Source organism: Varanus komodoensis, unplaced genomic scaffold (genome assembly GCF_004798865.1).
Source record: "Varanus komodoensis strain SLA01 unplaced genomic scaffold, ASM479886v1 scaffold56, whole genome shotgun sequence".
Classification (NCBI taxonomy): domain Eukaryota; kingdom Metazoa; phylum Chordata; class Lepidosauria; order Squamata; family Varanidae; genus Varanus; species Varanus komodoensis.
Genome location: NW_025336169.1, coordinates 4707660 through 4720388, shown reverse-complemented (window position 1 = coordinate 4720388; position 12729 = coordinate 4707660). Strand labels below are relative to the sequence as shown.

Genomic DNA, 12729 nt, shown 5'->3' with positions numbered 1-12729 from the left:
GGGCCTGGGGCCCCCCCCCCCCGGGCCCCGCCGAAGGAGGGGGGGGGGGGCACCCGCGGCCCCCCCCCCCGTTCGCGGGGTGGGGGGGGCCCCCCCCCCCCCCCCCGCACAGGCTGGCAGGAAAGCTCCATCGGACTGGCACCAGTCGGGAGATCAGCGGTTGAAAACCACTGCTCTTGCGTGGCTCCTTTTGGGCTGTTGGTTTGGCACCAGGGAGGCATTGGCTGGAGCTGCTGCTACCCCACTTCCCCAGCTTCCTCCGCTCGCCAACCCAGAGGCCCAGCTGTGATGGGGGGCTCCTGGCAAGCTGACGGAGGAAAAATAGCCGTGGTGGAGCAAGGAAGGGCTGAGTCTTTGGGCTGGAGTTAGACCTGCATTAGACCAGCAAGCTTGTGGCTGCTGCTTCCTCACTGGCTGCCTAGTGGCCTTTAAGCTGTTTTTATGACAACTATATCGCCTCGAAATGTGATTGCGAGCTGACCTGGGAGAACCGTGTGTTCAGCTTTACAAGCTAAGACAGGCCACAATCTGTCAGCAAGTTCTCCTGTACAAACTCCATTGAACTGAATGAAAGCCGTGCACAAGCGGAACAGTTGCCTGGGCTGGTTTGCCCTCTTCCTCTGGGTCCTTTTATCTTCTGTATTCTGTAACTTCTGGAGGGCAGGTCCCTGGATGCCTTCTTTTTATTGAGCTAAGCTAAGCTGCTCTAGGAGCTTGTTTGGAAGAGGAGCAACCTTAAGTAACAGCAAGCTAAGGAATGAATGCCCATGTGCAGGATTTGCCAGTGGGCGAGTCAGGTATGCCTGTCCCCATCCCTTCATGGCATCCACAGGTGTACAACTTTGCAAGTACTTTGGACTGCAGCAGGTGTCAGAAGGGTCCAGATAAAATTGACACTTCTCCCAGAGGCCTCAAAACTCCAGCCATCCAGGAACCCTGGTTCTTAGCCATCCACCCTTTTGCTGGCGGACCCAAACAGTCTTCCAGTTACCTGGAACATCCTCAGAAAAAGTTTGTGCAGGTGGGGGGTCGTTCTAGGAACAGGCTCAATGGTTCTTGCCATAGCTCCTAAAACAACTTAGCAAGCAAGCACAAACTATTGGAGCACAGCTATGAAACTACAGAGTCCATTACTTTCCTCTCCCCCCCTTTTTGCTGGGGGGCACTGCCCAGGGCTTGGAGGCTGCCTCTGGTCCACATCTTTTGCATTCCTGCAAGGCACCCCCAGGCAGATTAATATCCATTCTCCTAGAAGCCCTGCTTTAGCCAGATGTAGACAAAGCAGCTCAGTCTCAAAAGCGCTCAGACCTTTATTAAAATTTCTCATAGTCAAGATCGCTGAAAAAAATCAAGGATTAACAGGGATCCAAAGTGGCGTGTCTTTTCTGGAGAGTCCAGCCTGGCTGAGATGTCACTGTGAGCCAAGGGATAAATGCCTCCATCAGGAAACCGGTTGGGGACCATTCATTTCCAGTATCAACCAAGAGGTAGGAATGGGCCCAGTTGGGTATGGAGTCTCCCTCGTAGTTCTCCGTCCCTTGAACCGAGTGCAGGTACTGCTGAAACACTTTGCTGAGCAAGATCAAATGAAGCAAGCAGAAGCAAAGAATCTGCTACACGAACTGCTCTGAAGGCTTGCGTGGGATGTTCATACTTCCAGGACCAAACTGCAGGGGCAGCAGTGGTGGCACCTGCGTTGGCAGATAAACGAGGCAGGGGGGCTCAGCCTATAAGGCACTCTATTAGCAGCAAGCTGTGGGGTGGAGAAAGCCAGCCTGATGTGCAGGTGAGGCACTGACCCAGCACAACTTGGGTCTGCTTGTTGCGAGTGCAACTGAGGTCACCTTCTGGGAGTTGCAGTGAGCACCCGCCAGCCAGAGGGAGACTGTCCGGCAGCACCTGGCTGGCTCCCACATAGAACAGGTGGGCTGGCTTGAGTGGTGGGCCGTCGGTTCTGCAGGCCAGGGCTGCAAAGAGCGGTGTTGCAGAGTGCTTGGCAAACAGATGACATTTGCTGCTGCAAGAGCTGGTGAGGGGCCGTAAACCTCTGTGGCTGTAAGCAACAGGGAAGGGGGCTAGAAGAACTCGGGGGAGAGGCTTTGTAGTGACTCTGTGACTGATGAGTGGCGCCTGCGTGGTCAGAGGCAATTTATACTTCTGCCTAACAGGAACTCTGGATAAACACTGGGGCAGGCCTGTTGCCTTCACTCTTGTTGACCAAGGATGGGAATGGACGTGCTGGACTGGACGATCCTGCGTCTGACCCAGCAAAACAGCTTAAACCCCTCCTTCCCCAGCCTAATACCCTCTGCATGTGTTGGCCTAGAATTCCTACCAGGGCTGCTGCTTGGAGACACCCTGCCCCTCCGTGTCTCCAAATGCTAACGGCCATTTCTGTTTCAGCTTAACTGCGGTGCACATGGGTGTTAGTTGGGGGGCTTGGGGGGGGGTTGCCACCGAAGAGGAAAGGGTGAGCCCTCCTCCCTTGCTGCAAGCCCCCTCAAGAGTACTTTTGGATTCACACTCAAAAGTTTCTGAAACTCCATTTTGGTGGAAGCACTGCATTTTCAGCTCATGTAATCATAACAATAATGACAATGTGGGAATATTCTCATAAAAGTTTTTTAGGGCCCCTGGGGTATGGAACGGGCTTCCCCGGGAAGTGGTTGAAGCCCCACCAGTGAGGGTGTTTAAGGATAGGCTGGACATGCACATGGTGGGCATGTCGTGAGCAGAGCCGGCTGGAGCTGGGGGTCAGACTAGACGGCCCGGGAGGCCCCTTCTGACTCGCTCTGTTTCTGTTTTCACCCCACTGCAAATTCATTGTCATTACAGTGGAAGTACTGATTTAGGAAGGGCTAGGGTGGAGAATTTATTTCCTCTGAAGTGGTTTGGATAAGAAATTGACTGGTTTTGCCTTCTATTAAACTTAGATAAATCTTTAAAATTATTTCTAATGTACATGCACAGATATAAATTACTTGCACAGAGTTAGGCTGCTTCATTCAGCTCTGGTCCCAAATCTTTTACTTGCCTAGCAACTTGTAATCCTCCAGCCAGCTATGTTTGCTGGGGATTATGGGAATTGTGGTGCCAGGCATCTGGAGGGCATTAGGTTGGAGAGTCTTGCTTATGTTCATCCCTTCCCACTCACTGCACTGATAAAGCATCGTGCAAATCCAAAGGAAGGCAAATGCCAACAGGCCCACAGTCCAAGTGGCACATGCTGAAGCAAAGGCAGCCGATCCGAAGCACTGGCCATAAAGATTTCCACTCTCCACTACTCTAAACTTTGTCATAGCACCCCACACGGTGCTGTGTGTGTGGGGTACACACACGAGGAATGTGTTCTCAGGACGGAGCCATCAACTGCCTCAAAGCCAAGACCTTGCGCTGTTAGTCCCACTGCCACTGAACTCCCCAGGCCCCACGTTGTGTCTCCTTGAAGAATTTTTTCTGCTCTCCTGCCTGAGCAAGTGCCCCTCCCGTGGCTTGCGGAGCAACGGGCTTCTGTTTGCAAGCGGCAAGCCCCCATCAGGCATGGTTAATTTTGAGCTCCTTTGTCCGATCATCTGAGTGCTGGATTTGCTCTTCGGATTTCTTGTCTGGGAGCAGAATCTCCACAGTGTAATTGACTTTCTTGGAATGGATGTAGCTGTACGTGTTGTCAAACCTCAGCACATCTGGGTGCGGGGAAGGAGAGAGAGACAGCAAGACACATATCAGGACTGTCATCTGAACCCAGCTGTAGTCATTTCGTTTATGAAAGCAGCAACCAAATAGTTCACTAATATTTAAAAAAACAAATATGCAACGGACAAGTTCATACATATACACAACATTACTTCCAATTACAACAGGAGTACAAAGGTTGTTTTCCAGAGGGGCAAAATCTCAAAGTGGAAAAACTCTGAGAGACTCTTACTATGCAAGTTCCTAGGGCAAAGTGAGCTTGTCCGTATCTGGCCGTGTACGGCGAGGGCAGAGTGAAGGCTGTCTCGTCGGTCCATAAAGTTGATAAATGTGACCAAGTACGCTGGCATGTGTCAATGTCTAGATGGCCTTTCAGATACCTGACTGGCTGAGTCAGTTTCTCCAACAGAACTAGTTGCTGAAATTAAAGATTCCAGCACCTTTCCAGCTTTGGACAGACACTTGTCTAGAACCCAACTACAAAAAAAGAAATCAGATCTTTCTGTCAATATTTAACATTGAATTTATTAGTTAAATTAAGCAAAGCATAAGCTGGATCTTGACTGATTGGTTAGTTATTTTATTTCATTCTCAATCTCTGGCCAAAAGTGCTGAGTGAATGGGCATGTTCACCAATGGAACCTAAGGCTCTACACCTACTCCAACGCAACAGAGAATTACTTTCAGGAATTCTTGCAAGTTTCACTGATGTAAAATGCCATCCACAGATCACATTTATTGACCTCTCTCTATTAAGTGGTCAAACTGAGTTCTGCGGATGGGCAGACCTTTCTCTCTCTGTTTGACCAACTTTCAGGTCCCCAGATCTTGCATCGAATGCACACTACTGAAGACCAGGATGTGCCCCAAATCCCTGAATATCTGTTGCACAACAGCAACGTGCTGAAGGCCACATTACATTACTGTTGCTGCTAATTTATTTCTATATGGCACAAGAGCCAAAGCTCTCTGAACAGTTTATAAGGACATAAAAAATATAAAAAGTACAACTAACACTCAGACAGCATAAAATTGTACCACAAAATATAGAGGGCAGATTTAAAACAAAATTTCAACAAATAAAGTAGCACAAATTAAGACATAAGCCTGAAGGGATGGTCAAGCAAATGGAATCCGCCGTTTCCCGTGAAATCGTCCACAGAGTTCAGCAACATCTCTGCAGGTTAGCCTAGCTAAGCATCCTATGGGGGTCGGAGGTCCGTGGCAAAATGCGCACACTTACAGGTCCCAGCGTCTGTGCAGGTCAGAGAGCCGTCTTCAGGTACCAGGTGTGCATTGCAGCGCCGGGTGGGACACACTTCTGTCATCTCACCGGCATGCTGACGCAGCCCAGCCTTGGTCTTCAAGTAGATGCCAAAACCTATGTCAGCACCTTCCGACACGAACTGCCACCTGCGTGAAGGGAACCGGAGGAAGAGGGGAAATGGCAGGCCCTGGCCAGCTAGGCCAGCGATGTCAGCGTGGACCAGCTGCCGAGGCCCCCGGATCTGCGGCCGGAGGTGCTGGCCACGGAACCGGGACCTGGCGCAGAAGGCAGGGCTCTGCCACCGTGCTCCAGCCATGCCCTGGAGGCACGGAAAGGAGAAACGCTGACAGCACACCTCTCCTTGCACAGGCGCACGCGGTTCTGAAGCAGTGAGTACAGAACAAGTCTCCCGCGACCATCCTTGCCGACATTTCTGTGCTTGCATCTCGCTCAAACAAGCCGGAGGAAAACCAGTGAATCTGGGGGCAGGTGCAGAGGGGGAATCACGGAACAGCAGAGTTGGAAGGGGCCGTGGAGGCCATTGGGTCCAACTGCCTGCTGTTGCAGGACACCGAGTCCCACCATCCCCACTCGGATGGCTGTCCAGTCTCTAAAAAGGATGAGTGTGGATCCATTCCGTTATCTCTTGCTATGGGCAAGCACAGCCATGGAGCGACCCCAAGTTTAAACTCCTGGTCCCCGGATGTGAAGGGAGGGCGCATGGTGAAGTGCTTGGAGCCCCAAGACTCCAGGAAAGCTGAGTTCAAATCCCCGCTCTTTCACACAGCTCACTGGGTAGCCTTGGCTTTCTCTCAGCCTGATCTAACTCGCAGGTTTGTTGTGGAGACGTGGAGGTGCCGATGGGGAGAGAGATACACCCAGACCCTGCCAAGCCACTTGAAAAATGGGATTGAAATGCCATTGGTGAGAAGCTGCACTCTGCCCAGCTTTCTTCCACTCACCCTTGCTGTGCCGCCCACTCTGGCTCACCTGAGGACGCAGCCCGGAGAGAGAATCTCATATTCCAACTGCTGGGAGGACCCTCGGTTCACGGCCACCGAATGCTCGTACTGCTGCTTCACCTGGTCACACACGAAGTACTTCCTGGGGACGTCCCCTCCGTAACAGAGCTACAGGCAAGATCACATCAGTCCCAGAACTTGGCCCATCCAACCATTCTTATCTGCACCTCCCTCCGTGCTCGCAACATGCTTTGTGAACACAGTTCAGATGCTGGGCTGGGTTCAGATGCTTCTCCCACATCCAAATCTGGCTATCAAAACTCAGGTAGAAACACAGAAACAGAGCGAGTCAGAAGGGGCCTCCTGGGCCATCCAGTCTGACCTCCGGCACCAGCCGGCTCCACTCACGACATGCCCATCATGTGCACGTCCAGCCTATCCTTGAGCACCCACACCGACGGGGCCTCAACGACCTCCTATGGAAGCCCATTCCACACCCTCGGGGTCCTGAGTGTCAGGAAATGCAACGAAGTTCTCCAGAAGACGCCAGCACAGTTGGCCTGGGTCCTGAGAGCAACATCTCTATCCACTGGCCAGCCTGGAAGGAAGGAGGGCTGCTTTCCAAGGAGCTGGATATCACTGGGCGGCAGCAGGAGCAGACAAGGAAGACAGGGCTGCTGCCAGCGCTCCCGAGACGCTGGCCACACTCCACCCGCAACTCGACCTATGCACTGTGATCGCAGCTTTCGCTCCCCATCTGGACCTCCAACCCTCTCTGCCTCCTGCAGCTCTGACAACCTGACTTCCTAGTTTCTGGGAACTGACCCTGCAAGCATTCCAGTCCAGAGCAAACGGAATGAACGTACCATGCTCTGACACTTGGGGTCCCCATCTGGATCAGTGCGAGTCCCCCCATAATGCACAGGAATCTCGCTGGGGTCAATATGATTGTGTAAAATCTCCTTCCAGTTAGCTAGAAGAAAGGGAAACATGGATTATCATTCTGCAACAGAACTCTCTCCTGAGCTCCCTTGTTGAACAGCCAACAACGCATTCCTGTGACTTGGGAAAATCTTAGAAGACTCATGATGTTTACCATGACAATATGACACTTATAAAAGATATTCTTTCCAAAATTGGAACTCACCCTCCATTTCAAAGGATGCACAAAGCTTCCAACACGTGTGTGTGGGGGGGGGAGGGGCAGCTTCTGTGCCCTGTTTAATTGCTGTGTAATTAGCAGATGCAGAGGACAAAGACAGGGAAATATGTCCATGTTTCCTTCATTCGTGTAAATTATGCAAGATACATTTCTTTAAAAGTTTCTTTTCAGGATACCATCCAAAAAGATCTGTTATAACAATGGTGATTCTTATCACAAGGGGTGCCATTTCTATTTTCTGCTCCGGCCACCCAATTATCTTAGGTTGTCTCTCTTGAAGACAAAGGATGGAACCAACATAGGTCAGTGGATGGGCTGAATCTGCCACTAACAGGCCTCAGGTTAGCAGCCTAGTCTAGGCTGGGGTTCCAAGAGGCCACACAGCAGCTGAAGCACAGACCAGAAACGGCAACCCCAGCCAGGCTCCGATTACTCCCTTGCCCAGGCACTGCGATCTGCCCCGTGCTCTGCCGGCTTCCCTGGGTGGCGCTCCCCCTTTTGCTCTTCGGCAAAGCGGTTGAACGGGTCAGCGGCCTTGGGGCTGCTTTCAAGGGGACCGTGCTGTGCTGCTGATGCAGGGTGGCCTCCAGAGGCAAACATTCCCCTCACCAGCCAGGTGAGCCCAAGGCAGCAGGACTTTCCAGGAGCACGCAGTGCAGAGTGCTGGCCACGCTTCCCCCGCCCAGAGCAATGGCCCAAGGAGATTTGCACTGCTGAGCAGGGCGTTACACGCTAGTGCGATGGTGGCTTCTCACACCCAGAATGCTGGGCTTACTGTCTTACTTTTCTCACCCCCAGAGGTTTCAGTCTGCCCAGGTATTGCTGGCAGATCTCCTTTCTCTTAGCCAGAACATTTGTATAACTAGCATGCAGGGACTTTTCTACAACTCCGATTACCCCCTGCTATCGTTGCACTGGCAGAACCCGCTCGGCTTCGCTAATCCTATAGAGAGGGAAGTGATGTCAACGGTGACCAATTACGTCTCACTTGCAGATACTTTCTTGGTCTCCTAAATGGGCAATTCATATTTCAGCAACAGCAGCTTGGCAAAACTCCCAGGGCTCCGTCACCAACTCGCATTCTTTAAGTTACCTAACTATTTCTCTCCCATAAAGTGCTTTCCGTGCTAGGTACTAACAGAGAATGTCAGCGTCCCTTTCTCTAACAAAATAGAACATGGGGGTGGGGGGATGAAGCTTTGTATTTGTGGAACTTTGCACAGATTGGTTAGAACTGTTTATTTACAGAAGGGGCTGGTTTCCAGTCAGGGAATACCCACCCAAGGCAGCCTTCCAAACTTAAAAGGGGGAAAATACAATAATAGGCATGCAGAGCAACTGAGTAAGAACACTGCTTTTTGCACATTTCTGCATGTATTACAGAAAAGGTTTGGGGACTGGGCCTACTTCTCTCAAAATGCAGCATTCCAAGCTAGAAATGCAAACTCTGAAGGGGAGTGAGACAAAGAGGAGGGGTGGAAATGTGTTGCTGAACTGCCAAGACCGAGAAGCTGCGAGGTCAGCGGAACAGCTGGTGGGGACCAGACCACCTCTGGTTGGGGGCGGGGGGGAGACACTGCAGAACACGAGGGTCAGAGGAGAGGTGTGAATGCCATCGACCCAATGGTTTGTCGTCATGTCATGTAAGCAAGTGAAATCATCCAGGCAGGGGACTGATTTATGAAGTGCCCAAGGCATTTCACCAAGCTAGATGTGCTGGATGGAACCACCGCTCCCATCATTCCCTGATGGCAGCCCAACACATCTGGGGGGGCACCAGCTGGCCTGAACTCTAAGGGGGTTTGCCAGTGCTTTGTGTGCCACGACTTAGCAGAAATGCCGCACGGCTTGCTGGGGATGCTGGAACGGTAGCTGAGCTCATCTGGAGGGAACCAACCTGGGGGAGGATATGTCCTGCCCGAACCTACATCTTATCCCGATTCCACAAGTACGCAAGGGGGCAGCACCTGTGAGTGGCATGTCTGGAGAATCCTTCTGTAACGGGCCTTGCTCGCCAGCTTCTTTTGGTGCGGCCGCCCTTTATTTCTGGCTGCAGCAGGACAGGATTGGTAGCGGAAGCAGGTGCCACTCACCTCCCAGAACCACCATCTTCTTGCGAGTGTCCTCACTCAGCAGATGTTTCACCAGATTGAAAGCCACGGGGAAGAGCCTGGGAGCTGCAGCCGAGGAAAAAGAGTAGTGGCTTGGCGGCAGAAGAGGGACATTCATGTGTTCTAAGCCCACATGCCTGAAAAGGGCTTATTACTCACCTTTAATAATAAAGATGCGTTTGAGGGACTCGGGGTAGTTGTCTTCAAGCAGGGAAATAAGCTGGAAGTGTAGAGAAGCAATGTCAGGAGGGAATCCTTGCAGGAAAGCCTCAGCCATCCAGCTCGTGGCTACTCCACTGAGCAGCAGCGGGCTGTTTAGGAACACAACACTCCCTGCTCACCCTCACACTGCAGAATTACAAAACAGAATTGCCAGGACTGGGTTCAGTACTTCAAAGGCTGGTGTTGGACTGAGCGCTGGCCAAGTCCGGCAAATCTCCCAGCCTCTGACCTTGGAATTAGCCATGGCAAGGATACGCACAACCCTGTGTTAGCACTGGGTGAAGGGGCATAAACCTCGACAAACAACCTCCATGGGCTAGAATTGGTCCATAAGGCTTCCCTATCTTGACCACCAGCTTCATCCCTGGGGTCTGCTCCCTTTCTCAGCAAAGAAAAGCTCTTATCTCTGATCAGCTACTGATCAGAGATAAGAGCTTCTCCCTGCAAGGGAGGGGGGGCTGGGGCTGTGGTTGAGGGATTGGCTCCTGCTTCCTTGTGGGCAGAGAGGCTGCTCATCCTTACTTCTCAAGCCTGTTTGCATCTGAGTAGGATTAAAATCAGTAATAATGTTTGGCCGCACCCACCGATGGAATCCCACCCCCCATCTGGTTAAAATTCAGCCCTGGGGTGGAAAAAGGCCCCCCATCCCAAGTGTAGCTCACGGCGTGGCAGCAACAAATGCCGAGGCTGTGCGGGAGGCTCTTGCAGAGGTCCAGTTCACTTTGCTTTGCTTTTTTACCTTTTAAACCCAAACAACTCACTAAGAAGCTCCCTTATTCAAACTGTGGGTCCTTCCAGCTCAGGGGACCGACTCCCCGACTGTTCAGGATTTCAGGCAACAGTCTTTCCCAGCCCTGCATGATTGAACCTGGGAGTCTGCATACAAAGCACATGTTCTGCCAATGAACTCTTCTGCATATAGAAAGACCGTCAGGAAAATCAATTGCAAGATCAGAGGTTTAAGAACAGAATTATCCATTCCGATATATTATGTGGCCTTGTCCTCCTGAGTCCACATAAATTTGCAGAATGCAAACAAAGCGCCTGGTTGTTGACTGTTTGCCCATGTTTAGCACATGCACAGAACACGGGGCCCTGCTTCAGCTGCAGAGATTCTCTTCAGCCTCAGGACAGGATCCCTGGAGCCAAATCCCGGAGGACACCTTCCAGTGGAAGGAGATGGCAAAAGGATGTGCCCAGGATACAGAAAAACGCCAGCATTTCTTTCTCAGGGTCCTGCCGCCAGCAACAAGGCTTAGGAGAGCCTCGCCAGCCTTTTAGAGAATGCGCTTTGCATGCAGAAAACCAACCAGATCATTGATGGTTTAGGGGTAGGGGATGGGGCCTTGTGCGGACCCCAGAGGGCCAGGCTGGGATGGCCGGATTTGTTACTCACACCTGGGCAGCACACCTGCTCTACCTACATTTTAAGAGGGACAGTAGTTTCAGGAGCTTTGCATCCCTTCGAGCCTTGCCTAGCACCTGCCGATTTTAAATAATACTTCTGCAAGAGAAGCATTGCTTGACACAGTCCTCAGGATTAAAGTGGCAAACCAAGTGATGCAAGTGCAAGGTGCAAAGCCCACCAAGCCTGCAGACCAACCAGACCGAGGACAAAGCTCTTGCTATGGGGCGCAGAGGCCTTCCTGTGACCCTCACCTCTCCATACATGTCTATGCCTGGCTTCCAGAGATGCTTCAGGCCAAGCCCTTCTGCATCACAGATTATGGTGACCGTTTCGATCTTCCTTCCAAGCTAAAGAAATGAAACCAGTACAAAGATGAGGGAGATTAATAACATGTTTTAAACAAAAAATCTGCAATCGTCACCTACATCAGTTTTCCCCAACCTGCTGCCTTCCAAGTGAGTTGGACTGTAACTCCCGTATTCACCCAGCCTGCTAGGTGGGCTGGGAATCACTGCAGCTGAAGCGCAGCCCACCTGGAAGGCAGCAGGAGGAGGCAGAGGGACACGAACACTTAAAGGTAGCAACTGCTTTCTGCTGGAGCGCAGACGGTAGCTGACATTCAGAAAAGAACTGATGCAAAGGCACGGCAAAAGAATTGCAGGCACAAGTACTGTCCATGGAGGGCTTTCAGACAGGGGCGCTGCAAGGAACACAACCCTGCTCAAGTTTTTGCAAAAGCGGCAGGCCCCTCGGCCTGACGCCACCCCTTCCTCCAGCCCACAAGCCCCCAGGGCAAGTGACGGGAGGCGGCAGGGGCAAAATGCGCCCACACGCTGGATAAGCTGGTCCGAGTGTCCGTGTTGCTGCCTCCCTCTTCTCCCACCCTGGGGAGGGCTCGGGCTGATTTGTTTCAATTTTGGGCTCAGGACATGGTCCAGCCCATGTGCAAAGGGCGCCCAACCTTCACACGTGCCACGGACTCCATGTGTGTGGGGACCCCTGCTCCAACTTACTAGCAACACATATAGGAAGTCAACACTTTAACAAAATCAAATGTTCACAAGAGCTATCCTGCTCAAGAACGCAGTAGATGCTGTTGGTAGAAAGGGGGAGAGGTGGGGGGGACACAGGGCTGGTTTGAAATAATATATATTTCTACATATCTTTACCTCTACACCTAAAAAGAACCGAGTGGAAGAACTTCCTGCTGGCTCAGAACAAAGATCCCTCCAGTGCAGCCAGAACACGGGGGGCAGCACATGTCTCCGTAGGATCCCCTCACCGGATGCTTGGAGTTTACCAGCCTCATGCCTGTGGGGTCCATTCAACGTATCTGAGGGATCGTTCTTCCGTGAGTCTGCTACTTTTCTTGCCAAACAATTCCAAGCCTACCCTACTTTTTCACTCATGAAGGCCTCAGGATGCTGGCTTAAGACACACACACACACACACACACACACACACACACACACACACACGAGTCCATATGCCACATGCATCCCGGACACAGGCTGCTCCATCACCTCTGGAAGTGATCCATAACAGGGCCTCCACCGGGGGGAAGGGGCAAATTCACTGGTGGGAGGAGGGGGAGGGCATCTCGGAGGTGCCACCGTGCTCTAAGTCTTTGCCTCAGCTTACGATAGTGAGAGCGAGCAGCCGAGATGCGTGCCTTGCACACCGAGATGCTCAGATAGCATTCTCTTGAGATGGAAGAAGAACACGCAAGCTTCTCACAGCAGTGCTTCCACAGAGAGGTGCTTGAGGACAGCCTTCTTCGTGAAATGGGGCAACCTATCTGGAGGCATTTCTTCTGCTCCACTGATCTGTTGCTCGTGAGTACGATACCCTGGCCCGGGGAGCTTCCCACCATGACCAGGGCCGCCACTACTGTCCCATCAGAG

At 51.9% G+C, this 12729-nt stretch overlaps 1 protein-coding gene and 1 long non-coding RNA gene across 4 annotated transcripts in view; one reads left to right on the top strand and one right to left on the bottom strand.

The window, feature by feature from the left end:
• The window catches only part of LOC123032799, a 17120-nt gene extending 4963 nt beyond the window's left edge, over positions 1 to 12157 (top strand). Inside the window, exon 3 of the long non-coding RNA XR_006416543.1 lies at positions 12011 to 12157. This is a non-coding gene — a long non-coding RNA (uncharacterized LOC123032799). The remainder of the gene's footprint in view (positions 1 to 12010) is intronic.
• SEC14L2 (SEC14 like lipid binding 2) overlaps positions 1287 to 12729 on the bottom strand; it is a 28181-nt gene continuing 16738 nt past the window's right edge. For 2 of the 3 annotated variants that reach the window (XM_044448936.1, XM_044448937.1), the window contains 7 exons: positions 11077 to 11172; positions 9355 to 9415; positions 9178 to 9261; positions 6789 to 6895; positions 5951 to 6090; positions 4937 to 5106; positions 1287 to 3683 (listed from right to left, as the gene is read on the bottom strand). In XM_044448936.1, coding sequence (XP_044304871.1) covers positions 3535 to 3683; positions 4937 to 5106; positions 5951 to 6090; positions 6789 to 6895; positions 9178 to 9261; positions 9355 to 9415; positions 11077 to 11172 — 807 coding nt within the window. In that variant the 3' untranslated portion in view covers positions 1287 to 3534. Of the gene's footprint in view, positions 3684 to 3925; positions 4171 to 4936; positions 5107 to 5950; positions 6091 to 6788; positions 6896 to 9177; positions 9262 to 9354; positions 9416 to 11076; positions 11173 to 12729 lie in introns of all 3 variants that reach the window. The other variant, XR_006416542.1, reaches the window with a different exon arrangement.